Source organism: Chelonoidis abingdonii, chromosome 21 (assembly GCF_003597395.2).
Source record: "Chelonoidis abingdonii isolate Lonesome George chromosome 21, CheloAbing_2.0, whole genome shotgun sequence".
In the NCBI taxonomy this organism is placed as follows: Eukaryota; Metazoa; Chordata; order Testudines; family Testudinidae; genus Chelonoidis; species Chelonoidis abingdonii.
In genome coordinates, this window is record NC_133789.1 from 6,524,595 (window position 1) to 6,548,053 (window position 23,459).

Consider the following 23,459-nt stretch of genomic DNA (forward strand, 5'->3'; position numbering starts at 1 on the left):
GTAGTCTATTGCTTAACAGCGCACTTTGCCAGCAGCCGTACTGTACTGTTAGCTTTCACAGGGCTTGCCAATGGACAAGTGATTAAGTCTGTACATATAGAGGATTCAACAGTCCGTGAAAATAAGTGCGGAGTTTTGCTTTGATGTGACACAACAGACTTCTCAAAGTGAAAGTGTATCAAGCAAGAGGGTAGAGGGAGTCCTCTGTTGCAGTAGTTCTCAACCAGGGATCTGGGGCCCCTGGGGGGCTGTGAGCAGGTTTCCAGGGGGTCCTCCAAGCATGGCTAGCGTTAGACTCACTACAGCACAGGGCAGAAAACTAAAGCCCCACCATGCAGGGCTGCAGCCTAGGTCCCCGAGCCCCACCACCCGAGGCTGAAGCTGAAGCTCCAGGTGCTTAGATACAAACAAGTTACACATCACTCCTGACATATTGAGGTACAAGCCCTCTACATGTTAGGGTGCTGCCTCTCTCCTGGTACATGCTGGTTTGAACAAAACAACTCTGTTCATCATATTATCCTTTTGACCCTGTCTTTAGGATGGGTGACCCTGTTCCTTATTATCTCTGTGGAATGTGTTAGTATCACAGTGTTCTTGATACAATCCTGGCACATATTTATATCTCTAGTGTCCAGTACGTTTTAGGTATGTGTGTTTTTGCAACATCAGCCCTTTCCTTGCCAGCCTCCGAGCAGGGCCTGCCCCTGGCTCACAGTTTAACCTTGTTCTATGTTAACAAAGTCTTGCCTGTTACAGGCCCTAGGTCATACTGGGCCTCTGATACAAGGGTTTATGTCTCAGGGGTGGGGTGGGGCTGAAGAATGCAGTGTAGCCATTCAGACTGGAGCCAGAGGCTCAGGCTCTGAGACCCGCCTCCCCACACCTTGTGGGGGTTCAGAGCCCAGGCTCCAGCTTCGATCTGAACATCTACAATGGAATTTCATAGCCCCATGGGTCAGCCTCAACTATGCAGTGTAGATGTACCCCTTGTTTACTTTCGGGTGTTTTATTAGATCTCTTGTCCTGAATGGAGAATTCTTTGTTCCTGTAAGTACCATAGTCTCTATTTACTTCTAACAGTGACGTTTAAATTACAAAGATTTGCCCTTGAGATCCCTTGTATTGCCAAGAATAGAAGCCCAAGCTGATAAAGTGTTTGCACAGGGCTTTGAAGATATAAAGTGCAAAACAAAGACGAGGTTGCCAGGGCTGGCTTAGACTTGCTGGGGCTGGGGGCTGAAGCCGGAGCCCCTCTGCCAGGGCAGTGGGGCTTGGGTGGGCTCAGGCTTCAGTCCCCACTCCTGGGGTGAGGGCCATTCTTACCCATATGCAAACTATGCAGCTGCGAAGGGCAGCAGGAAATTTGGGGCACCAAATTGCTCCAAATTTCCTGATGCCCTACGCAGCTGCGTGCTGCTCCTCCAGTGGCCAGCCCGTTCCCCTGGATGGCTGAGTCAGCCAGGAAAGCTCCTCCACTCCCGTCCCTTCCTCATAGCCCCTGCCCTTGCATTGCCCCCACCACGGCTCTTCCCACCCCTGCTCCGCCCCAGCCCTGCCCCCACTCCACCCCAGCCCTTGAGGTACATCCTGGGGGACTGCAGCAGGGGTCGGGCGCACCCTGCACTCATTGGGTGGCGGGAAGTGGAGCGAGCTAGCTCCAGCCTGCTCTGTGCTGCCAGTGAGTGCTGGGGGGCGGTAACCCCTTGCCCCCCAAGTCCAAGGCTGGGAGCCAGGGGAGCAGAGCAAAGCGGAGTGGGCTGGGCCAGGTCACTCCACTTCCCACTGCCCCATGAGTGCGAGGTCGGGCCTGCCCTACAATCACCGGGTGGTGGGAAGTGGAGCAACCCGGCCTCAACCCGCTCCACTCTGCCTTCTCATGCTGGGGGACAGTTTCCCCACTACCCTCCAAGCCTGCTCCTGCCCCCACAGACCTAGGGCACAGCGCCCCCCGTGGAGGCCTGGGGCCAGTCCCCACCCCGGCCATGGGGGCAGGGAGGAGCTGCATAGGACACCACAATGTCTAGGGAGGGCTCTGCCCCCATCCCCTGCTTTGTGAGGGGGAAACAAATAGTAAAGTCTCCTTACAGGGCTCTTTGTGGGGAAGACACCCTGTGAAATTAGTGTTCGTGACTGAAGATGCAAAAATAAAGCAGAGAGGGCAAGGGGCCTATATCAAATAATGCTGGGGGTGAACTCTCAGTACTGCTCAAGCCAAATGAAATGAGCAATGTGAGAGGTTATAGCAAGGTATGAAGTGCCACTGCTGCACATCACATCTGCCTCACATACACTACAATATAAACCAGGGGTCTCAAACTCAAATCACCACGAGGACTAGTACATTGGCCCGAGGGCCGCATCACTGACATGTTTTCATGTAAAGGTACAAAAGCCCCCTCCTCCCCTGGCCCTGACCCCACTCCACCCCTTCCATGAGGCCCTGCCCCTGCCCTGCCTCTTCCAAACCCTTCCCCAAAATCCCCACCCCAACTCCAACCCCCTATTCCATCCTTTTCCCCAAATCCCCACCCCTGCCCCACCTCTTCTCCGGCCCTGGAGATAGGCAGAGGAGCTGGGATGCTGCGCACTGGGAGTGAGGGAGGCGTAGGGTGACCAGCTGTCCCTATTTTACAGTAACAGTGCTGATATTCTGGGGCTTTTTTTTTATATGGGCTCGTATTACCCCACACCCCCGTCCAGATTTTTCACATTTGCTATTTGGTCACCCTACGAGGGTGGGGGGGTGAGTGTGCTTGGCGGCCGCAGGAAAATAACTCCCTGCTGCATGTTTGAGACCCATGATATAAATGCTTAGTATCCCAGTGCTGCGAAGTCAGTGCCCTCTGGTGGAGGATGGCTTTTTAAGACACTCCTCAGAGTCCTATCCGTCTGGTGAGGAAAGATTTTGCTGTCTGCCTGATGACTCATTCCCTGCTTTTTAACTACAGTATTAGAATATGCTGCCTTAACAGTCTACAGAATGCAAAATCTTCCTCCCAGATCCCTGCAATGGAGCCTGCCCCACTGGTCTCAACTTCGGGAGCGTTTGAAAATCCTTTCAAAGAAGGAAATGCCCCATCTGGATTAGAGGGGTCTGCCACTGCAGTTTGCTGATGTTAGGGAAGCAGAGTATCTCAGCTGTGGTGCAGCATGGGACCCCGAGAGAAGAGTTGATAACGCTGAGTGTGAGACTGCACCTTTCTCTCCCTTTATATACTGCAAACAGTCTTCCACAGGCATAGTCCCAACCACTTTTGCTTGCAAGAGTGTTACTGCAGCATTTAGAGACATTATTAATATATTATTTCCCAACAAGTGTTTGCACGGAAAGCAAAATCCTCTTTTCGGATCTACACGCTGCAGCTCAACTCTGCTAGCCTGCTCTCTAGCTCTGATCGGTGCATGTCCTGAGAGCAGATCAGAGCCGGGATGTGAGCAGAGAATTTCATCCTTGGAGAACACAGCTGTTTTCCTGTCCATCAAACCAAGACACACTTCAGTGCTCTATAGCCATGGTTGAAATATTGCAGCTTGCAGCAGTGGTGCTGCAGCAGCAGGGACGAGTACTTTTTAAATAAGTGTTTGCACAGATCAAAATCCTCTTCTTGGTAAAGGTTCAACTATATCCAAAACAGTGGTGGAAGGAGGACTAGGAGACAGGGGCGGCTCTAGACATTCCGCCGCCCCAAGCACGGCGGCATACCGCGGGGAGCGCTCTACCAGCGGCTCCGGTGGACGCCTGCGGGAGGTCCACCGGAGCCCTGCCTGCCGCTCTCCCGGCGACCGGCAGAGCGCCCCCCGCGGCATGCCGCCCCAAGCACGCGCTTGGCGTGCTGGAGCCGCCCCTGCTAGGAGAGACTGCACGAGTCCTCGCAAAGGCTGGGGAGGGTCCCATCTGGCTTTTCTCATGTCTGCAGCTTTGCCTTCTGTGGGGTTACAATTGCAGCCTAACTCCCCAGCGCCCACATTCTGCTGTCCAAGCGTGAGAGAGCCCAGCATGGTTCAAGCGCAGGCAATGCAAGTGCAGAAGTATCCCCCTCCCGCTGCAGGCTAAGGGAAGCGTCCCAGGTCCCGCTAGCGCCCTAGTGTCTCCACAGCCTGCAAAGACAGCATGTGGCTTGCAGAATCTTTCTGCAGCATTTAACAAGGGGTTTCTGCGGGGAGCAAACTGCCCTCTGTAGGCTGCAAGTATGAAAAATCGGGACGCCTGGTCACTATATTCCAACAGGACTGAATGGGCGAGAGGATGCTGCAGGGAAAAGGGTAGGAAGGGTGTTTGCCCAGGAGGCAGCTGGTAGTGGCTGAGGAAGGTTTCCAAGCCCTGTCCTACACAGCTGGTCCCATGGTGTAATGGTTAGCACTCTGGACTTTGAATCCAGCGATCCGAGTTCAAATCTCGGTGGGACCTCCAGGGACTTTTTGCCACCGAGTCCTTAGTAAATTCACAGGCAGAGAAGAGTCGCGTGCTAGCGGAGAGGGAGTGAGCCCCAGCTTGCCCCCTGGCTAATACCAACGGAGAGGGAGGCTAAGCTTGAACTCCATTTTGTAGGGAGCAAAGGGTAGCCCGGGCATGTTCTTGCGCATGCGCGGGGAGATGGGGGGTTACCGTAGAAATCCGAGTGACGCCAAGGGCCTGGCCCCGCCCTCCCCAGCGCAGGTTGGCTGAATGAGGGCGTGTGCCCGCCTTCCCCGCCCTGCTATTGGCTGGACAGCGATGCCTTTGCTCGCATTGGCTACTTTCCTGTGTGCGCCGGGTTAGGAGAGGGGAGGTCGCGCGCCGGTCGTAGCCTCTTCCCGCCCTCGCCTCACCTTGGACCCTGGTTATCTCTCGCCCCTCAGCGCCCCCTCCTGTCACGTGGGGTCTGCGTCTAGCTCCTCGGCGCCCCCACCCCCGTTAGCTCTGACCCCCAGGTTCATGCAGGGTCCCAGGGGGGCTTTGAATCCTGCCTCCCTCCTCTCCCCCGTTCCGAGCCCCGCCTGGTCTGGCTCCCGCCTGCTTCTCTCGGTACCCGCAGCCTGAGGCAAGCGGCTGCTCTGCTCTGGGAGGGAGGTAGCAGAGCTCACTGCTGAGGCACTGTGGTCTAGCCTGGCATCTAGGTAGGAGACCTTAGCTCTGTTCCCAGCTTGGCTGTTAACCTCCTGGGAGACCTTGAGCAAGTCATTGTCCTGCTCTGTGCCTCAGTTTCCCCTCCCCATTGATCAGTCTAACTCAGTGGGGTAGGCACCCTATTTGGCCCACTCACCTCCCTGCCTGGTTTTTAGAGGGGTGGACCACCATTGACTTGGACTGGAATGGTGGATGCACAGTGCTCCTAATAAGCAGGCCCCTAATTAACTTGCCTCTTTTAACCAGGTGTTTATCACAGCTGGCTGATGCAGTGGCTTTGAAATACTGCAACTTCTTGAAGCACAGGTTCTTCAAATCCCAGAGTCAGCTCAGCCCTTCATCCTTTGATTCACTACTGTCCACTCAGGAGTAGGTCCTTCAGGATGTGATCTGCACAGACACTGAAGACCCCAGTGTTATTTCTTATGACTGGTTTGCTCCCCCAGTTTTCTCTTCCCCCAATGCTAGGTTTGCTGTGTGTCATGGGCAGCTGCACTTCCGGAGTGTTGTGTGCCATTAGAATGAGAGATGCTAGCAAATTTTAAAATGCATCATGTAGATTTCAGGATGATTTTTAAGGGCTGTTGATATGTGGGATGGGGAAAAGTTGTGTAGCAAGAGAAATCTGACGAAGTGGGTATTCACCCACGAAAGCTCACGCTCCAAAACCTCTGTTAGTCTATAAGGTGCCACAGGATTCTCTGCTGCTTTTGTAAAGAGACTGTAGCACTTCATCAGTTGCCATCCTGACATTGCATACATATGAAATGTTGGAGTACTTCAGTAGCTATCTTGGTATTTCAAACCAAGATTGCTCTGACTAATTACAATGACTAACCCTAACCCTAATCCTAGTCTGCAGTGAGATAACTGGTTCTCTCTTTCCTGCCACCTGGATAGATACTACCACCAGATGGCAGACTGGCCACAGGTGGAGATCTGGCTGATTTTGTGACTTGTCTGTCAGCTGCTGAAATAAGGATTGAGTGAGACCACTGCTTGTCTTTTGTCTATGACCACCTACCTTTCCTCTCTCCACTTGTTTGCAGCTGGTTCTGGGGAGTGTCTCTGAACTGCAATGTCTGTGTCAATGTTCAAACAGTTGTTGCTTCATCCTGTGAGTCTGAAAATGGGGGCAAAATGCAGACCAACAAACGAAGATTTGCCCCCAAATGGGGCTGAGACCAGGGAATTAGCTGATTGGGAATATGGCTGGCAAAAAAACCTGAAAACAGTAAATTACCTGATGGAGACACTTATCCTTTGCTCTTACTAGGATGTTAATTTCCAAGTACATATCTGCAACAGTTTGCCATTTCAGTGTGGTTCTATTGCAGAAAGTGGCTATGTAAAAATGTGCCCCTTAGTCAGCAGATCTATGCTGCACACCCTCCAACGGTATACATTCAGAGTCAGAAGTGTTGGTTTTTAGTGGCAAAAATAAGATTCTACTTCTCTTAGCTAGTTGAAACAACACAGCAAAGAGATGGAGCTGGGTTGTCATCATTAATAGAATTTTTAACTAAATTCTAATTGTGGGGTCAAACTCTGCCATGTTATACCAGTGCTGCACCCCCCTCCCCCCTGGCCCAGCTATAATGGAGTTACGTGAGTGTAAATGAGTGCAGGATGTAAAGACAACAGCATTACACAGGTGAGGGCAGAATCTGACTTGCTGTTACTGGTGATGATGTATGTCAGAAATAACCCAGCTTGATACTCAGATCCCAAGGCAGGTTTGGAGACTGGCCACTGTTGGTAAACAGAACAAACTTAATTTGGAGTCGCTGAGAGAAGATAAACATGAAGCCCTGTGGTAACATATCTGCAGAATTGCTTTTCAGATTAGAGCTCCACTCTTCATTTGTGCATCTTTTAAAGGGAGACTTGCAGGTTGTAGAGGGGGAGCAATGTTGCACCATTGGCTTTTAAGCAGAATTCTCCGTGGAAAAGAGAGAGCAGTTCTGTCTAAAACCAGATGGTATAGTTGACCTGCATGGGTCATTACTGGGATTTAAATCTGGGACCTTCAGATCTAAAAGCATGACTCTTCTCTTTGAACTAAAGGACTAAATCACCTAGGTGGAAATAATATTCTTTTAAACATTTTGTATGGACAAGGCACTAAATCAGAGCAAATGCCCATGTTCTTTTAGACTGGGTTACACAAGCATTATAGGATACCGGACTCTTTTTTTAGGAACCTTCATATTGGCACAAACAAGGTTATTTTCCCTCAATTTTCTGCAGAAATATAGCTATGTAGCAGCCTGAATCATAATGGCCATGGCTATAAGCAGGGAGTCAGTATGCTGTGCACATTTTAATTTCCTGAGGGCAGCACTTCTTGTGTCACGCTGGAAGGGTGACTTTGGTTTCCCCCCCCCCCATCACTATTAATGCATTGTTAGTTCTCATCACCTACTGAGTCTGCTGCCTCTTTCTCCGCAACTGTGTTGTATGTATGATCCTGGACCTTGGAAACCCCACCTGCCCTATAGAAGACTTCTGACCTGCAGAGGGTATTCCATTGACTAACATTGACTTCCTGTACCAAGCTGATGGAATCTTAAAAGTTCCAGGATTAGAGTTGCTTGGTTGCTTCAGGAGATTCTAAGGACTCTGCAGGCAGGGTTCAGGAGGCCTTTGCTTAAACAAATTTCAAAGGCTGGTTACAACCCCTGGTTTCAGTGCTGTTGGTAAATCCTTTGTAAAGACCAGAAGCTAGTCAAACAGGAAAGGGCCAGAAACCCAAATCCCTTTAATACAGATTATTTCACTCTGACGCAGGTTACAAGGAGCTTAGCTTTGATTAAATAGGTCAATCTGCTTTGAGAACAGTAATACCTGGGTATATTTGATCTATCTCCCCCTCTCCCCTCTGTCTCAGATTGGAAACGGAGACAAAGAGCAAAGCTCTTATCTGTCAGTGGGCAAGTTTTAATATTTCATAAGTGCCTGATGGTGACATGATGGGTGACATGTTCCAGCAGAGGCTGTTGAAAGAGGAAGATTTGGGAGATGAGAAACTGGGTCTTGTTTTTAACCTGAAGATGTTTGTCTTGATTAGAAAACAGCATATTGTGTGTGCTGATTGGAAAGACCCTTTGAAAAGATGTCAGATACTTCACCCTTTCAGTGTTAACAATGTGCCAAACTTCACTAATCCTGACTCAGGCTAAATTCCCATGAACTCCAGTTGGAATTTCACTCAAGGAAACATTGCTGGGTGATTTTGCCTTCTGACAGGTTAAATGAGCAGAGGGTTCTATGTTCCAAGCTGTAAAATCAGGAACAGGTACTTCTCAAAACTACTACTAACAGCTCCCTCCCCCCCCCCCCCAAAAAAAAGAGGGAGGAGAAAGATGAGCAATGTTTAAAATATTCAGCAAATTTATTTATAGTCCACAACAGAATGAAAATATCTTCTGCTAATTGCATACAAGACATTGAGTAGGATGATGTCAGCTACAGAGGAAATGCATAGTTCTCGATTTGGCTTAAAAAATTAGTTATATGTTATTCCCCCTCCCCACACTCATCTCTTGTATGGGAGCTAGGCTTCTTTATGATGCGTGTAGGGCCTGATCCTGAGAAGGCTGAGCCCCCTTCCACTCCCATGAGGTTCAGTGATCAGGACTGAGCCTCAGGTTAGTGCGAGCGGTGGCTTGGCAGATGGAAATCATGCAAGTCAAATGGCCAACTAGAGAGATTTGTTCATACGTGGTGCCGACTAAGCCAGTCCTGATGTGACTTCTACATTGCCACTAAAGTATCAGAAGCTGGTACTTTGGTGTGTTCCAGCACAAATGCTTGACATGCAGAATTGCTACAACAGGCACCAGAAGATAATCCTGCCACCTCTTCCCACGTGTCAGTTGTTTTTTATACGGGAGGGAAGAGAATGGACAATTCCTTTGCTGAAAAAGACTTTATTGTCTTTAATGCTGCTAAACCTTACACTGATACATGCCTACTTAAAATGTATCTTTTGTACCTCCGACGTAAAGTGTTTCATATCCTTTAATATCAAATACACTATTACAGAGAAACCACAGGATGCAGCAGGGGTCTGAGTCGTGGTCTTGGCCACATGTCTTACTCAAAGGAGAAGCGGTAGTGGTGTAGACAGCTCTGCTTCAGACAGGAAGCTTGGATTCCTCACTGTCTTTTTTGTTTCTGTTGATTTAGGTTATTACACAAGTGATTTTTTTTGGGGGGGGGCTCCCCAAAAAATAAAGACACCCATAATCACATCAGCTCTTGGGACATTTCAGCCTTGGCGATTGCAAACGGATACGCTTCAGGTAACAGCATGGGAAGTGGCAAGGTGAGCGCTTCACACTGCCCTGCCAATGCCTCAAATCTGTCATAGGAACTCAGTCACACTCTGTAGCTCATTTAGTGCTTGGCCTCTCTGCTGAGCCTGTCAGCAATGTGGGGCAGCTTAGGGGTACTTGACCCCTGGGGACTGGACTGAGATCACCCAAGCCATGGAACTGCAATCTGAGGAATAACTCTCACTACCACCCCAGGCTAGGTTTGAGCAGATGAAGCCTTTCACCCCTAGGTTATTTTCCATTTCCACAGCTCTGAGCCTTCCTATCATTATCTTGCGTCCTCCCAGTTCTGTTAATCCACAGGCCTTCAAACTCCCAAGAGGTGAGCAGAGGACTCTGACTGTTACCAACATGAACGCAGGTGAATTCCAAAGTTAAAATGATGGTCAAAACAACTGGAGTTCCAGCGCAGTTCCCAACATCCATCTCCTCACTCCTCTTTCCTGCTGTAAAGGAATCTGCCCAGCGTCAGATACGATGGTGAGGGGAAGTAGAGGCGGGGAGAAGAGGGCTCTGAACAAGTCGCTTGCAAGCTTTGCTCCCTTCCATGCCCTTCTTTGGACTTGTGTGCTATATAGGAAAATGCTGCACATTTCAGACTGGCAGATGGCCAAGCCATCACAATTGCGACTCGTAAGGTCTGGAATTGAGACTTAGCTCATTCTCCACTTCTAAAAAATCTCCCTGCAAACATTTCTGCATGGTTCTGTTCCCCGTCAATGATTGCTATTGGCTTCTTATTATCTTCCTCTCCTGCATACCCATCACTAGTCTCCATTTGTATTTTAAGAGGGTGTTTGTGTTTTACGTCTGTATTAAATATTTGTTCTTGCATTGTGATCTGAGTGCCTTGCTGGGGGCAGACGGGGTTGGGGGGGGTCTCTCCCCAAATAATGTAATGAATAAATGAGCAACATCCAAGTAACTGGTAGCCTGGTATGTGGACAGAGTAAATATGTCAATTTATCAGGCTCCCTAAAATCATTGGGCATGATAGTTATAATAATACTTAGCACCTTTGAAACTTAGATCTCTACATGCTTTGTCAAAGGCGAGCAAGCATTATTATCCCTGTTTTACAGATGGGGAAACTCTGTCACAGAGGTTAAGTGACTTACTCATAGTTGCCCAAGTCAAGTGGAATTGCCTTCCACCTTGTGCTATAGGGAGGTCAAGTCTGAAGTTAAGCTTTATAGTCTCAAGGTTTTCTTAATGCCTGATTTAAGTGTTGATTGACAGAAGTGCAGCAAGTTCAACAAATGTGTGCATATTAAACTAAATGGAAATCCGCTGTGAGAGCCTAGAAAAGAAGGCTGCCTTCTTGCTGCTAAATTTAGGTATGTCTCCAATATCCATTTTTTCCCTCCCATACATGTGCTGCACTTCAAAAGGGTTTCGTTTTTGGGGGCTGCCCCACCCAATGGAAAGATCATGGTACAGGGTAAGCAAAATTCTTACAGTCATGGTTTTGTAGGAGGAAAGGGTCTGAAGTTTGTGAGTGGCAGGAGTCAACTAATTATACAGCCTCCCTTCTCCTTAAAAGGGTTCTTATCCTCAGGAACACCTTTCAAAAGAGGGTCCTCTGCTGCCATGGATTCTATATACTCCTTGAGCTCTTTGCCCGTCTTGGAGACCTGGAGAGAAAGAAGAATCTCTTTTTAGATTATGATAATGAGATCTCATTATATAGGATTGGCCAGACTGTGTCAGACTCATGGGCCCTCTACTCCACTGTCGGACAGTGGCAAGTGCCAGATGATTCAGAAGAAAGTGCAGGAAGCCTCTCCCCATGTAGAAGTCATCCTAGCCCCTAATTGTTAGAGATTGTCTGAAGAGTTTGGAGCTTGCTGTTTTAGATCCCTACCAGACCCATTTCTTAGCATTAACTGTTCTAACTCTGAATAGCCTTGTTATCCATATAAATGTCCAATCCCACTCTGAATCTTGCACCTTGATGGGAATTATTTTTCTGAAGCAGGCCACTTCCCTGCATCATCAGCAGGAATTTCCCAGAACCCCGGGGGATGGTGCTGAGAACCCTCAGCAAGCCAATAAGAGCTCCGTGGAGCTGAGAGTATTCAACATCAGGAGGAGCTCCTCTGGCACTGTGGAACTCACAACAATAAGGGTAAAAGCTCATCTGTACGGGAGACAGAACCTTCTTCCGGGCTGGTCTGAGACTGTGTAATGAACTCCCCCAGGCACTCAGGGTTATAACAGACCTTATCGCTTTTTGCTCCAAGTGCAAGGCACATTTTTTTGACCTTGCCTTCTCTAATGTAAACGTGTAGCAACAGATATATATTTAATAAACCAAAAACCCTAGCAAAACAAGACATTCCTTTGCACACACTTCTCTCTCTGGGGAGAGGATAAGAGAACAAACACATGACAGATACATAGTCACATTGCTTAATGCGCTACAGGAAGGTGCTCAGATACTCTGGTGATGAGTGCGGTATAAAACCTGTATAGAATAGAATATCAACGCTGGGCCGATGAACCAGCCAACGAATTCCATGCAGAGAGACCGCATTGCTATCCTGGCTCCTGTTCTAAGAACTCTGGCCATGTTAATTCAGCTGGGTTATACTGTAGTAATTTAACAGTACAAGATGGAAATTGGGTAAGACTTTTGAATCCTCTAGTCAATCTTATCCCTCAGCAAGTCCAGGATTTTTGTCTTCTCTAGCACGTGACTTTGTCTTCTCTGCACAATACAACTGGATTATTTTGAGGGGTCTCCTATACAAACTAGTTCTCCTGCCCCTTAACCTTTTTTTTAAAAAAAACAAAAACAAATGAAACATTGCATATAAGTGTCTTAAATCTAATGTCGTTCTCCATCAGTGTGGGCCTGATCCTGCTATCATTGAAGTCAGTGGCAAGATCTTGCTGTTATCCAAGCTCCTGTGGACTTCAGTGGAACTAGGCCAGGCTTTTTGTGCAGCAACAGACACTGTGGGCCAGATTTCTGAAAAGATTGTGGTGTGTTGAGTGCTGAATGTTAGGATGAGGCTAAACTCCTATAAATTTAGCTCCACGAGACCAATCCTTCTTTGTGCTGAGTGCCCTCTTCTCCCATAGACTATAACAGGAGTTGAGGGCACTTGGCACCTTACATGATTGGGCTGCGTTGGCAAACTATTTGCCATGTCCCTTTAAATACTCAAATGGCAGCCAGAGAAAACTGTGTTCCATATACTCAGGGACCAAGATCCTCATGCCTCATTGATTTCAGTGGGAGTCAGACACCTAAGTACCTTTGAGATCTGGTCCCAAATCATTTTCTCTTTGTGCTCTCACTAATCGTCCTTTCCTCTAGCCTTTTCATATGCACTAGAAGCCTGAAATTTGCTATCCGGACAAGTAAAACACAAGGCTAAATCCTATCTTTAAGGTGGAAATGTGAAAAATCAGTCACTGGTTTTGTATTTGAGATTTAATTGAAGGCCCTTAAATTGGGGCAAACATTGGTCTAGATGGTTACCCCAGGGATTAATTTATTCCATTGTGCTTAGACCCTAATAGAAATACTTGCCATTTGCCTTTCATTCTTCACTTCCTTTTTCAGCTGGTCAAGTTCCATCTTCAGCAGTTCTTTTTCTGTGAGATCTTGAGCCATGTTGCCCTGCAACCAGAGTGGAAGCCTGTTACTGATTTACATGTATCTTCTGGAAATAGCAGGTATGATCAACAGCTTCTCTTAGTAGCCAGTGAAGTCAGTGAGGCCAGGAGACACACTAAGGTTATCTAGCTGCTTCCCCATTCACAGCTGGTATGGAAAATCCTTGAATTTCTCCTGCATTCCCAATAGAAGATATAATCAGTTAAACCTTGATGGGCCAGATCCTCAGCTGGTTTAAACTGGCGGAGTTCTATTAGAGCCAGTGGAGCTATGGTGGTTTAGGTAACATAGGAATTTCCACATTAGATCAGACCAATTGTCCATCTAGTCCAATATTCTGTCACCAGCTGTGACCAGTATTAGGGGAAGGTGTAAGAAACCCTGCAGTGGGCAGTTATGGGATTAGCTGCTACCAGAGAGAGTCTTCCTGACCCCCCAGTAGCTAGGCTGATGCCCGGAAGAATGAAGGTTAATAGCTCTTCCAAGGCTAATTTTTTTTAACCTATAACTGTACATTTTTGTTATCCAGGAGAGCATCTAATGCAGGGGTAGGCAACCTATGGCACGCATGCCAAAGGTGGCACGCAAGCTGATTTTCAGTGGCACTCACACTGCTCGGGTCCTGGCCATCGGTCTGGGGGGCTCTGCATTTTAATTTACTTTACATACAATAGTTTAGTTATATATTATAGACTTATAGAAAGAGATCTTCTAAAAATGTTAAAATGTATTACCGGCATGCGAAACCTTAAATCAGAGTGAATAAATGAAGACTCGGCACACTCCATCTGAAAGGGTTGCCCTGATCTCTGATCTAATGGCTTGATGCTGATTTACACTAGCAGAGTATCTAGATTGATATTAAAAAAAACCCACCCAATTCAATATATATATATTAGGTGGGAGATTTTTGCACAGGCACAAACCCTATTCCTTTGGGTAGGTTTGTTACTGGGTTCCTATTTCCAGCTAAATTCTAATACTTGCCCTTCTCTAGCACCTTCCATCCAAGATCCCAAAGCGCTTTATGAACATTAATTAATTAAGTGACATAACGCCCCTGTGAAATAGGTAAGTATTATCCCCATTTTATAGACCTGGTGACGTGAAGATCAGACCGCTCTAATTACTTGCTCACTGTCACAAAGCAAGTCGGTGGCAGCGCTGGCCATGGAACCCAGGAGTCCTGGCTCTCTGTCCTAGCCCAAACCATCATCTGTGCTCTCACTGTATAAAAAGCAACATGAAAACAACTTCCTAGTTCTAACTTAAACCAACAGTGGACAGCTGTTAGGTCGGAAACACTGTCCTTAGTTCACCTGCTATGTTTAATTATTGAATATCTGTCAGAATGCTGTGGGCTAGATTTTCAACCAGAGTAAAGCCGCATAACTTCCATCAGTTGAGGTTCAGGCCCTTGGAGGCTGAAATTAGTTTCATAGTTGATATGGAAGGGGAAAACAAATGAAGTATTCTTCTGATTTTTCCCCCCTGGCCTTTGTCAAGTTAAGCCAAAACTTAAATATCTCTAATGCTTGTAGGGTTTGTATTTTATTGGCAATTCTGCTTTAATTTGCAATAATTTAACAATTAACTTGCAAGAGTATTAAAAGGAAACACCACTATAAGGAAATTTTAAACTGTCCAGAGAAACCGAACTTGTTCTGAGTATCTAAATATGTATTTAGACTATACTTCTGATCTTTATTATTTATAAGCTGGGAGATAGCAGGTGCAATTAGTTAAGCAACTCCACATAAAACAGAATCTAATTTATGGAAATAGAACAGAGGATATGGAATCTATGGATAAATTAGGATTTGGAAAAGAATGAGGAATCTTTAGAATAAGTCATGTGTGAAATAATCATTATTACCTAGCAGTATTCAGTAAGCAGCGGCGGCTCCAGGCGCCAGCACTTCAAGCGCTTGCCTGGGGCGGCAAGCCATGGGGGGCGCCCTGCCGGTCCCTGCAAGGGTGGCAGTCAGGCTGCCTTCGGTGGCATTCCTGTGGGAGGTCCGCCGGTCCCACGGATTCAGGGGCAATTCAGCGGTGAGTACGCCGAAACCGCGGGACTGGCGGACCTCCCGCAGGCAAGCCACCGAAGGCAGCCTGCCTGCTGTTTTTGGGGCGGTCAAAAAGCTAGAGTTGCCCCTGTAAGTAAGGCTTCTGGCTTCAGTAAGTGTGGCTGCAACTGGTCTGATGTTTGGATCTAGTTCAGAGAGACTTCTTAAGCAAGTGATCTCTTTACATAGAGTGTCTTTTTAAAAAAATGTTATTCAGAATACCAAAATTAAATGGCCCACATGATGGATTAATCTGTTTCATACTTAGAATCAAAACACATTTGGAGGTCTGGGTGGAAAATGTATCTAAGTATGAAGCTGAATGGATTCATTTGAACATACACACACTGTGATTCTTCCTGGTTAAGGCAGGTAGCCCGTCTATTGCTAGCACTGTTATTTGCCATTTTTCTTTGCTCCATCACTTTGTAAAAGTGCACTCTCTATAATGCACTGCAATAGAAATATTCAATCTTTCTTGCCCTAGCTTCCTCTACCTACAGTGGTATATAAATACTGTCAAATCCCATAGCTGAGCCTGGTACACTTTTGTGCCAGCCTGCAACCCATTGAAACCTGAGTGATAAATCAAGGAAAAGCGAGGCTTCGAAGAGAAGCCAGGACACAGTCTGGAGCACAGTGACACTCATGAACACTGCAGCAAAGCAGCCTATGCTCTGAGGAAATGAAGGGAACTTACCTACTGGGGTGAGGGCTTTTTCCTTTCCAAAATGATGAGAGGTTTTAGAGATACATCTGTACAGGCTGCTGAGAGGATGGCCTCCGCTCTCTCCTTCTGCTTCCCACTTGAAGACTCCTTCAGACTTACCAGATGGCCAATGGAGCAGATGTCTTCAGTTCCTAATCTGATAATAGACTCAGTTTATTAAGCTGGTCAGGTGTTGGGCATTAACCTCAAAAACCCAGGGTAACCGGACAGAGGGCTGCAGAGGCAGATTTTAAAGCTGAACAATAATTTCATAGCTGGCAACTAACATGCTGCTTAAGTGTTGGTCCCAGGATATTAGAGAGAGGTGGATGAGGTAATCTCTTTTATTGGACCAACTTCTCTATTGGAAGTAGATGTTGCTGTTCCATAATGCTTCCTTTTTCTTCACGTGCCATTTCTATTTCAGATGGCAAAATTCAAGATTGTTGGCAGAGTTCTTGTAGCTGTGTGGATCCAATGAAAGCTGTTACCTCATTCACCTTGTGCTACATAAGGGCAGCCTAGAAAGCACCTCCAAATGCTTGGGAGTCGGATTTCCAGTCCAGGCTGGTCGTGAGTGAAAAGGATTGCTAGAGATGGGTACAATAGGCCAAGTTATCTGGGATTTTGTCCTAGGGCCATCTTGAGCCATTGCTGCCTGAGACTGCTCGGTTGCTTTGTGAATTGAGCTTGGTGGGTCTGAATCAAGTTCCTAGTGAGCAGGGGTCAATAATCTAAAACACCCTCCCTTCTCCCCCTCCCACACGCAGTCATCATTGGCGGTCTCTGCAAAGAGAGATAAGGATCAAGTGGGCCTCTTTGCACCCTCCGAGCCAGGACTGAGGAATACTGGTAGGGCAACATGGGAAAAAGTTTGCATTGCTTCTTCTATAGACAGGAGACTGACTCTCCATGTAGACATGGTTAGGTTGACACAAGGATTCTTCCATTGATCTTGCTACCTCGGAGAGGTGAATTAACTACTTGGACGAAAAACCATCTTCTACCAATGGCAGAGGAGTCTACGCTGTGGCACAGCTATTGCACTGTAGTTCTGCTGTCGCACCCGTAGTGTAGACATATCCTGAGGGCTTGTCTACACAGGGAGCTATTCCAGAATAGCTGCTCCTGATTATCTCCATGTGTGAATGGTCTTAATCTGCTTTAAATTCACACCCTACCTTATTCTGGATTAATTTTCATGTGTGGACAAGTCTTCATGTGACCGCCTTCCCCAACTGTCCCCAGGGAGAAGCAGTGATCTCTTCCTTGTCTGCAGCCCTTCCCCTTCAGCAGAAGAGCCGCCAAAGGCTGAGACCGACTGAGAATGAAGTTGCATCTACTTACTTATCTGGCTTGGTGGAAGCAAGTAAGAGGGCTTTTCAGAAGCATTTAGGGTGGGATTCATGATGGTATTTAGGTGCCTAAATCCCATTGATTTGAATGGGATTTAGATTTAGTATTTTTCTGAATCCTACCCTTAATGTTTGGCCTACCTCTGCTGCCTTTGGAAATCAAGGTAAAAGTGAAATTTCCCTGGATTTCATCAGGAGCAGTCAGGCCAATGCTGAGTGCTTTGGGAAACCCCACCCTTAAGCCATTTATTCAGTTGCAGATGGCCACATGGCAGCAAGTTGTGCTCCTCTGGGAGGATAAACTGACAGGCTGGCAGGTACACATGCTATTTTTATGAGGATTCTAGAATTCCACAGATCTTCGAGGGAAGAGAGGATTGCCTTATGGCAAAGGCATTGGCCTGGGACTTGAGTGGCAGCTTGCCATGGTCTCCCTACAAAATGGGACAATTCCTTTGTCTGGGATTTGGACCTTCCCATTAACCCAAATGGCTACTGTGTGTCCAAATCTGCTGGGCAGTTTTGAAAAATCTCAGCCTTAGATTGCAATCAATTCAGGACAGGAGTGGTCTTACTCTGAGCTTGTGCAGTGCTAGCACAAAGGTGCCCTGATCTCAGGCAGGGCCGCTAGGTGCTACCATAATATAATTATTATTTAATCCTCCCAGGAAAGATCTCTTGAGGAGGGTCTCTCCTATAGGCCTCCTCTTGCAATATTTCCATTCTCTACAGGGAAAATGAGAACTACATAATTTAGCATTGGAGGTCTGCTCCTTCCCTAGAGGCAGGATGCTCTCCCTCCCCCACTATTACTTCTCCCCTTGGAAACCCTTTAGGTCTTGAGTGACCACACTATTATCTACATCACTGAGCTAGATTCCCTTGCAATCCATGTGCCAGTTTCTTTCCTGGGTTCAGCAGAGGTGTGGGAGAGGAAGAGTCTGTGAGGTCCCAGAGTGCTGGAGAAGGACAAATATCATATCTGTCTTTAAAATGGGGAACAAATAGGATCCAGGGAGTTATAGATCAGTCTAACTTTGATACCTGGAAAGATACTAGAACAAGTTGTTAAACAATCAGTTTGTAATCATCTAGAGGATAATAGAGTTATAAGGAATAGCCAATATGGATTTGTCAAGAACAAATCATGCCAAAACAACCTAATAGGGAGGGCTTATGTAATGGGGTCCTGGGCCATAGGGGTCAGTCCTGGATTTGGTACTGTTTGACATGTTCATTAATTACTTGGATCATGAAGTGGAGAGTATGTGTATAAAATGTGTGGATCACACGAAGCTGAAAGGAGTTGCAAGCGCTTTGGAGGACAGGATTAGAATTCAAAATGACCTTGACAAATTGGACAATTGGCCTGAATTCAACAAGATGAAATTCAATGAAGACAAAGGCCAAGTATTTCACTTAGGAAAGAAAAAAATCAAATGATAACTATAAAATGGGGAATAACTGGCTAGGTGGTCGTCCTGCTGAAAAGAATCTGGGAGTTATAGTGAATCACAAACTGAATATGAGTGAACAATGTGCTGCAGTTGTTAAAAAAAAAAAAAATGGTTTTTGTAAATGTGCAGATATTGTCTTGCTCTTACTCACCACTGGTGAGGCCTCAGCTGACAGTTCTGTGCCCAGTGCTGGAAACTGCACTCTAGGCAGGATATGGACAAATTGAAGAGAGTTTCAGAGGAGAGCAACATGAATGATAATAGATTTGGAAAACCTGACCTGTGAGGAAAGATTAAACAAACTGGCCATGAGAAAAGAAGACTGACCGGGGGAACTTGATAAAACCCTTCAGATATGTTAAGGGCTGTTATAAAAGACTCATAGATCATAGGTCAGAAGGACCAATAATGTCATCTAGTCTGACCTTCTGCACACAAGGCAGGCCACAAAAACCTACCCATACACATTTATAACAACCCGAACCCATGACTGAGTTATTGTAAATCTCAAATGGGAGATGAAGACCTCAGCTGCAGGGAATCACCAGCAAGCGACCCATGCCCCAGCTGCAGAGGAAGGCGAAAAACCTCCAGGGCCTCTGCCATCCGCCCTGGAGGAAAATTCCTTCCCGACCCCAAATATGGCGATCAGCTAAACCCTGAGCATGTGGGCAGACTCACCAGCCAGCACCCAAGAAAGAATTCTCTGCAGTAACTCAGTTCCCATCCCATCATCCCCTCACAGACCATTGAGCAGACTTATCTGCCGATAATCCAAAATCAGTTGCCCAAATTAAACTATCCATCATAACATCCCCTCCATATACTTATCAAGCTTAATCTTAAAGCCTGATAAGTCTTTTGCCCCCACTCACTCCCGGAAGGCTGTTCCAGAACTTCACTCCCCTAATGGTTAGAAAACCTTCGTCTAATTTCAAGTCTAAACTTCCTAATATCCAGTTTGTACCCATTCGTCTCGTGCCTACATTAGTACTAAACTTAAATATTCTCTCCCTCCCTAACGTTAATCCCCTGATATATTTATATAGAGCAAGCATATCCCCCGGAGCCTTCTTTTGGCCAGGCTAAACAAGCCAAGCTCTTTGAGTCTGCCTTTCATAAGGCAGATTTTTCATTCTCGGATCATCTAGTACCGTCTCTGAACCTGTTCCAGTTTTGAATTCATCTTCTTAAACATGGGACACCAGAACTGCCACAATATTCCAGGTGGGGTCTCACCAGCGCCGTATATAACGCACTAACACCTCTTCCCTGCTGGAAATACCTCGCCTGATGCATCCTAAAACCGCATTTTGCTTTTTTAAACAGCCAATCGCATTGGCGGCTCATAGTCATCCTGCTATACAACAATACCCAAGGTCCTCTCTCCTCCTCCGTCTTTCCAACTGATGCGTCCCCAACGTATATCTAAAATTCTTATTATTATCCTAAGTGCAATGACCTTGCACTTTCATATTTATATTTCATCCTATTTACTATTACTTCCAGTGTACAAGGTGGTCCAGATCTTCCTGAATAGTATCCCGCGTCCTTCTCCGTGTTAGCAATACCCCCCCAGTTTCGTGTCATCCGCAAACTTCTCTTCCCGCTTTGTGCCAAGGTCAGTATAAAATAGGTTAAAATAAGATCGGTCCCAAAACGATCCTTGAGGGACTCGCTAGTAACCTCCTTCCAGGCTGACAGTTCACCTTCCAGTACGACCCGCTGGAGTTCCCCTTTAACCAGTTCCTTATCCACCTTACAACTTTCATATTCATCCCCATCTTTTCATTTAACTAACAGTTCCCCATGCGGAACCGTGTCAAACGCCACTGAAATCGAGGTAAATTAGATCTACCGCATTTCCTTTGTCTAAGTAATCCGTCACCTTCTCACAAGAAGGAGATTCAGGTTGGTTTGCACGATCTACCTTTATGTAATCCATGTTGCAATTCGTCCCAATTACCATTTGACCTCAATGTCCTTAACTACTTCTCCCTTAAAATCCAAGACCTTACACACGACAGACGTCAAGCTAACAGGCCTATAATTACCCGGATCACTTTTATTCCCTTTCTTAAAAAATAGAACTACTTGTTTGCAATTCTCCAGTCGTACAGCACAACCCCCGAGTTTACCGATTGCTTAAAAATTCTCGCTAACTGCGGCTCGCAATTTCTACGCGCCAGTTCCTTTAGTATCTCGGTGGAGATGTCCGGTCCCTCCGATTTTGTCCCATTAAGCTGTTCAAGTTTGGCCTCTACCTCAGATGCGGTAATATCCACCTCCATATCCACATTCCCGTTTTGTCATCCCTCCATCGTCCTAAATCCTCACTAGTCTTATTAAAGACCGAGGCAAAGTACTTATTTAGATATTGGGCCATGCCTAGGTTATCCTTAACCTCCGTTCCATCCTCAGTGTATAGCGGCCCCACTTCTTCTTTCTTTGTTTTCTTCTTATTTATGTGGCTGGTAGAACCTTTTACCATCGGTTTTGTTCCCTCGCAAGTCCAGTTCTACACGGCTTTTAGCCTTCCTCACTTTATCCCTACACGTTCTGACCTCACTAAGGTAGCTTCCCTTGCTAATCCCGCCTTTCTTCCACTTCCTGTAAGCTTTCTGCTTTTTCCTAATCCCCTCTCTGAGTGTTTGCTCAGCCAGGTCGGCCTACAACTCCCGCCCATGGTTTTTTTTCCCCTTTCTTGGGATGCAGGGCATTCCGCAGCGACTCATATAATTCCAGGCCTCCTCCGCATTTAAATCCACAAGTTCCTCCATCCAATCCACTTCCCTAACTAATTTCCTTAACTCTTTAAAATTAGCCCTCGAGAAGTCGAAAACCCTAATCCAGATCTACGCTTTGTTTATCCTTCCATCTAATTTGAATTGAATAAGCTCATGATCACTCGAACCAAGGTTGTACCCTACCACCATTTCTTCTACGAGGTCCTCACTACTCACCAAAACCAAATCTAAAATGGCATCCCCTCTCGTAGGTACTTCAACTACTTGATGAAGAAATCCATCCGCTATCACATCCAGAAAAAATCTGACCCCTATATTCTTGCAAGCACTCGTCCTCCAGTCTATATCCTGGGAAGTTGAAGTCTCCCATAATCACACATTTCCCCTTAGTGATTACTTCATTAAAGACATTTAAAGAGGTCTCCATCCATATCCAAATCAGATCCCGCGGGTCTGTAGCACACCCCAGCACTATCTCAGGGAAGCTCTAGTAGCTTTTTTACCCAGCGTGATTTTTACCAGACAGTCCGCTGCCGCTATCTATTCCATCACTTCTTATTTCATACAGTTCACCCATCATTTGAGGTACAATACACCACTTTGCCTTCTTCCTGTCTTTTCTAAACAGCACATAGCCTTCAATACCCGTACTCCAGTCATGATACTATTCCACCAGGTTTCTGTTTATCCCTATAATATCCGGTTTCACTTCCTGCCCAGTAGCTCCAGTTCCTCCATCTTGTTCCCTAGGCTCCTCGCATTAGTGTACAGACATTTTATTTTGACGTTTGTCGTCAGTGACATTCTTTCCCCCGTCGTGCACAGACTTTCTACACCGCATCACCGTTAGGCTAGTTTCAACTCCCTTTCCTCCTTGGGTCAATTATTCGGTCCACAAGGGTATCCCTCTCACTTTGTTTACTCCCCTCCAGGTTAAATTCCGGCGTGGAATCTCTGAACATCTCCAACCATCTCCCCAACCCTAGTTTAAAGCTCTCTAATGAGGTCGGCGAGCCTCCATCTGAAGTCTATTTCCCTCCTTGCTTAGATGAAGTCCATCCCGAGCGAACAGTCGTCTGTCCGTAAACGCTTCCAATGACCGTACATCCCAAAGCCTTCCTTATAGCACCAACTGCCTGAGCCATCTGTTAATCATTCATAATCTTGTCGCTCCTTCGTCGGCCCCGCTCTAGGAACCGCAGAATCCCACTGAAGATCACCTGAGCCTCGATTTCCTTGAGCGTCTCCCAGTCTGACATAGTCCCTCTTGATACAGTCAGCGAGTGACTAGCCGTATCATTTCGTTCCACATGAAGGACAATCAAGGATTCTTTCCCGCTCCGCTGGATCCTTTTCAGCCTCAGGCACATCCTGTACCTTAGCCCCGGCAGACAGCACACCCTTCTGTTCTCCCGATCAGGTCTAGTTACAGGCCTGTCTATTCTTCTCAGTAAGAGTCTCCAATCACGTAGACTTGCCTTGTCCTGGCGACCGATGGTGATTCTCCGGTCTATCCCCCGCACCAGCTGGCGCAAGCCCTCTCGATTTGTCTTCGCCTCGCAATCCTCCTGGGGCTCATACGGGTGTCGCCTCCATTGACTCCTCCCCTCCTTCTGCAGGACTAGCCGCTCGCCTCTTTTTCCTCGCCCTCTCTCCTTCAGCGAGCACCTGCTGTGCTCCATCTTCATTTTCCAACTCACCAAACCTGTTCCTGAGTCCTATTTCTCCGTCGCTGGCCTGTCTTTTCCTCTGCCTGGTTCTCCTAGTCACATGCTTCCACCTTCCACTTTCCTCACAGTGGAAATCAATCAATTGTTCTCCATGTCCACTGAAGGAAGGACAAGGAAGTAATGGGCTTAATCTTGAGCATGTGTGATTGAGGTTAGATATAAGGAAAACTTTCTAACTCTAAGTGTCATTAAGCTCTGGAATAGGTTTCCAAGGGAGGTTGTAGAATCTCCATCATTGGAGGTTTTGAAGAACAGGTTGGACAAACACCTGTCAGGGTTGGTCTAGGTTTACGTGGTCCTGCCTCCATGCAGGGAGC

The 23,459-nt window shown here is 46.7% G+C and overlaps 2 protein-coding genes and 1 non-coding gene across 8 annotated transcripts in view; 2 read left to right on the top strand and 1 right to left on the bottom strand.

Moving 5' to 3' along the window:
- ABI3 (ABI family member 3) overlaps positions 1-23,459 on the top strand; it is a 54,056-nt gene that overhangs the window by 3,867 nt on the left and 26,730 nt on the right. For 2 of the 6 annotated variants that reach the window (XM_075059596.1, XM_075059598.1), the window contains exons 1-2: positions 10,823-10,891; positions 16,281-16,426. Coding sequence is in view for 2 of the 6 variants with exons in the window: in XM_032791468.2 (XP_032647359.1) it covers positions 9,302-9,417; positions 10,823-10,891 (185 nt within the window). In the remaining 4 variants the exon portion in view is untranslated. Of the gene's footprint in view, positions 1-9,301; positions 9,418-10,822; positions 10,892-11,559; positions 11,579-15,766; positions 15,853-16,280; positions 16,427-23,459 lie in introns of those variants that run through there. The other 4 variants (XM_032791468.2, XM_075059597.1, XM_032791469.2 and 1 more) reach the window with 4 other exon arrangements.
- TRNAQ-UUG (transfer RNA glutamine (anticodon UUG)) lies at positions 4,340-4,411 on the top strand. Its single transcript has one exon. It is a non-coding gene; the product is annotated as a tRNA-Gln (tRNA).
- On the bottom strand, positions 10,899-18,767 carry GNGT2 (G protein subunit gamma transducin 2). Its single transcript, XM_032791479.2, has 4 exons — positions 18,072-18,767; positions 15,845-16,010; positions 12,992-13,081; positions 10,899-11,084 (listed from the first exon to the last, which is right to left on the bottom strand). Exons 3-4 carry the CDS (start codon positions 13,073-13,075, stop codon positions 10,959-10,961), a joined length of 210 nt encoding a protein of 69 aa, XP_032647370.1. The 5' UTR covers positions 13,076-13,081; positions 15,845-16,010; positions 18,072-18,767; the 3' UTR covers positions 10,899-10,958.